General features: G+C 33.7%; 1 protein-coding gene across 1 annotated transcript; it reads right to left on the bottom strand.

The window, feature by feature from the left end:
- Positions 1-270: 270 nt before the first annotated feature.
- LOC136274468 (uncharacterized) lies at positions 271-2,901 on the bottom strand. The gene is made up of 3 exons (XM_066081336.1): positions 2,557-2,901; positions 2,039-2,107; positions 271-748 (listed from the first exon to the last, which is right to left on the bottom strand). The coding sequence occupies exons 1-3, from the start codon at positions 2,843-2,845 to the stop codon at positions 291-293; spliced, it is 816 nt and encodes a 271-aa protein (XP_065937408.1). The 5' UTR covers positions 2,846-2,901; the 3' UTR covers positions 271-290.
- Positions 2,902-3,390: the final 489 nt, after the last annotated feature.

Below are 3,390 nucleotides of genomic sequence, written 5' to 3' on the forward strand. Positions count from 1 at the left end.
TCTTGAGTTTTGAACCAAAATAAGTTAGACTTGAATCTTTTTGTGTATTGGATAGAGACAAAACATCATAGAAAGGATGTTTTTAAAAAAAATAATATATATAACCACATGTACAGGCACCAGGCGCTATGTTAGTATATCATGGTATGGGGTGTATGGGTTTTCCGAACGGTTTGTACCAGTATAATAAAATTGACCCATTCCGGTTTTTACTATTTCAAGTAGAAATTTAAAAAACCGATATCAATAACAATGGCGTTTTGTACCTGTTATAATTTAATCAACCCTTATTATTTGGTACAAACAACACACGTTAGGTATCTGTCATTGTGATATGGTGGACAAGCTAAAGCTCCGCACACTGCTTTTACTGGGTAAAAAAATTTCCCATTGTCGTTACGCTGTCCTGCAATCAAAGCTTCAGGATGTTCGTCTAAACAAATGTACTGGGTTGCGGCGTGACTTGAGTAATATCCTGCTGCAAGATCCCCGTGATACTGCATGCTCCAGCCATCGTAACAAGAGGATTTACCAGGAATCATCAGAACGCTGGGCTGAACCGTGCTTCGACACACGCTGCAGGGAAGGTCATCCCCGTTTTCATGGCCAAAATCAGTAGAGTCGTATTCTGATCCATACATAAATGCACCACTAGAAGTAAACTTTGTGGTGAGGTCTGGGTCTCGTGGAAGGCAAACAAATTCGGCAGCGGCTCCGGTGTGGTCTGGCCAAGAGCCTCCAGCAAACCCTGATTTATTATGATCAAGGTCAAAAAGGGAATTATAGCTTTTTTTGCTGTAGCAAGCAATTTTATTGTTAAGAAAACGCCCAGGGACCACAATGCTCACCTGTGCAACAATTACCTTAACTCTGATCAAATAAGCATTACACTATCCAAATCAATATATCTTGACAGCTAAGTACAGTAGATCTTGCTAATTTTTTTAGCAATTTCTATTCACATATTTTATGGTACATATCAAGCCCCTTTTGTTGTTGTACCTGCAAGAAGATTTTTCTCTATTCCTATATCACACCCCCACACACTTTATGGCCCCACTTTTCTCTCGGGAATCATAATTTGATTAAACTGTAATCTGCACAAACCGTGTTTTCACAGTTACTGCTTTTTTGGACTGAATACATTCCCAGAATATTTTTAAAGATTTTCTCTATATACATGTATTCCTATGTAAAAATTCAAACCCATTGTGATTCCGCCCTACCCCCAGGGACCATGATTTAAACAAACTTGAATCTGCATTATCTGAGGATACTTCCACTCCAATTTGAGCTATTCTGCCCTAATGAATTCTGAGAAGAATATTTTTAAATATTTTTCTATACATTTTTATGTAAAAATCAATCCCCTCATTGTGGGCCCACCCTACCCCTATGGACCATGATTAAAACAAACTTGAATCTACACTACCTGAGGATGTCTCCATACAAGTTAAAGCTTTTCTGGCCAATTAGTTTTTGAGAAGATAGTTTTTAAAGATTTTCTCTATTTTTATCTATATATTTTGAGAAAAAGATTTTTAAATATTTTTTCTATACATTTTTATGTAAAAATCCATCCCCCATTGTGGCCCCACCCTACCCCCAGTGACCATGATTTAATCAAAATTGAATCTACACCACGTTAAGATGTCTCCACACAAGTTAAAGCTTTTCTGGCCAATTAGGTTTTGAGAAGATGATTTTTAAATATTTTCTCTATACATTCTTATGTAAAAATCCATCCCCCCATTGTGGCCTAACCCTACTTCCGGGGACCATGATTTGAACAAACTCTAATCTACACTACCACCTGACTATATTCATCTTACAAATACAACTAGCCATTTAACATCGAATAGTTTATATATTTGATAGAAATCTTTATATTTCTTCATATTTGGTAGACTCTATACATTGAAATAAATACATATTGAAACGTTTGTAGTTGACATTGGAAAAGGTTGATGGAAGTTGCTAAATAAATGTATTTTGACTTCATATACTTTTTACAGAGAATTTCGAAGCATATTTATACCTGAATAAACCAGCTCTGTGTTGTTTCCAGGACAATCTTTCCGTTCCCATCTTATGAATACTCCACCAGCTTTAGATAAAAGACGTATATGCATAATTAAAGTAAATATAAAGAGATTTATCAAACGATTAGTTGTGAATGAAGGATGCATTCAAGTGAAAAACAATGTGAAGAAAGAAAATTCTTAAGATACTTATCAACTAAAATCAACGCGTCATTTACGCTGGGATTGCTTTTGTTTGACTTTTTAAAATATATCTAAAAAAGCAAATCTCAAATCATCCAATTATTAATTGCCAATTTTAAAGAGTATTGGTAAATACGTAATTCATATGCTATCAATATATTTAATATGAAACATTCGCAAAAGATAAAGTTTTAAATAATCATATCAATACGATTCTTGGGAAAGAATATTAATACCGCAACACAGCTATACAATTAATGTAATTATTATAATGTTAATGATAATAACAATCTTAAGAATAAACATATTGTCGCTGGTAAAGTAAACAAACCATTGCTATTAGTCATCAGAGTGTTGTATTTGGTGGACAGATCGGTGAATTTGGTCGACAAATCCGTGAATTGGATGGACTGATCATTGCACTTTGTCGACAACTCGGTGTATTTGCCAGATTGTTCAGTGTACTTGGTGAACAGATCAGAGTTCTTAGTCGCAACATCCTCCACTTTACTCTCTAACGCATGAATCTGAGACTGAAGTAATGCAGGATCGTTCAGTAAAATTCTTTTCTCTGCAATCGCTTGTACGATAAATATTATTAGAAAAATCGAGGCCGCCATTGCTGCTACATTATGTACTAAGTATAAAGTGCAGCTGTTCACATTCGTAATCTTTACACGAAAGTCGCCTACTAAAGTGCACTGGCAAACGACTGCCTTGCATAACCTCAGCAATGTTATAGTTTTAAATATACTTGATTATTATTCCTAAATATATATATATATATATATATATAGATAGATAGATAGATAGATAGATAGATAGATAGATAGATAGATAGATAGATAGATAGATAGATAGATTGATTGATTGGGGCACTCAAAATACCTACTATAATTAGAAAATAAAATATTGTCATCTTTTGTGAATTTCAAACAATTAATTTTTCATGGTATTGATTAAGTTTTATGTAATAACAAGTCAGGCATGTCTTATAAATCATTTTTTTTCTGAGAATAATGTTACACCAGTTATTTGTCATTTGAATTTGAATTTCAGTAAAAGAAAAATATCATATATGATGTTTGAGAATATGAAACCATCTGTCTTAAAATTAATTCAACTGTTGTCATCTACTAGTAGGTAGATTTATTTAGAATGCTTT

This window comes from Magallana gigas, chromosome 4, assembly GCF_963853765.1.
Source record: "Magallana gigas chromosome 4, xbMagGiga1.1, whole genome shotgun sequence".
In the NCBI taxonomy this organism is placed as follows: domain Eukaryota; kingdom Metazoa; phylum Mollusca; class Bivalvia; order Ostreida; family Ostreidae; genus Magallana; species Magallana gigas.

Coding starts and splice junctions, on each gene's coding strand:
- LOC136274468 (XM_066081336.1), bottom strand. CDS start 2,845: ATGGCGGCCTCGATTTTTCTAATAATATTTATCGTACAAGCGATTGCA. Junction 2,108..2,556: donor TCTGATGACTAATAGCAATG/GTTTGTTTACTT, acceptor TTTTATCTAAAG/CTGGTGGAGTATTCATAAGA. Junction 749..2,038: donor CACAGAGCTGGTTTATTCAG/GTATAAATATGC, acceptor ATAATAAATCAG/GGTTTGCTGGAGGCTCTTGG.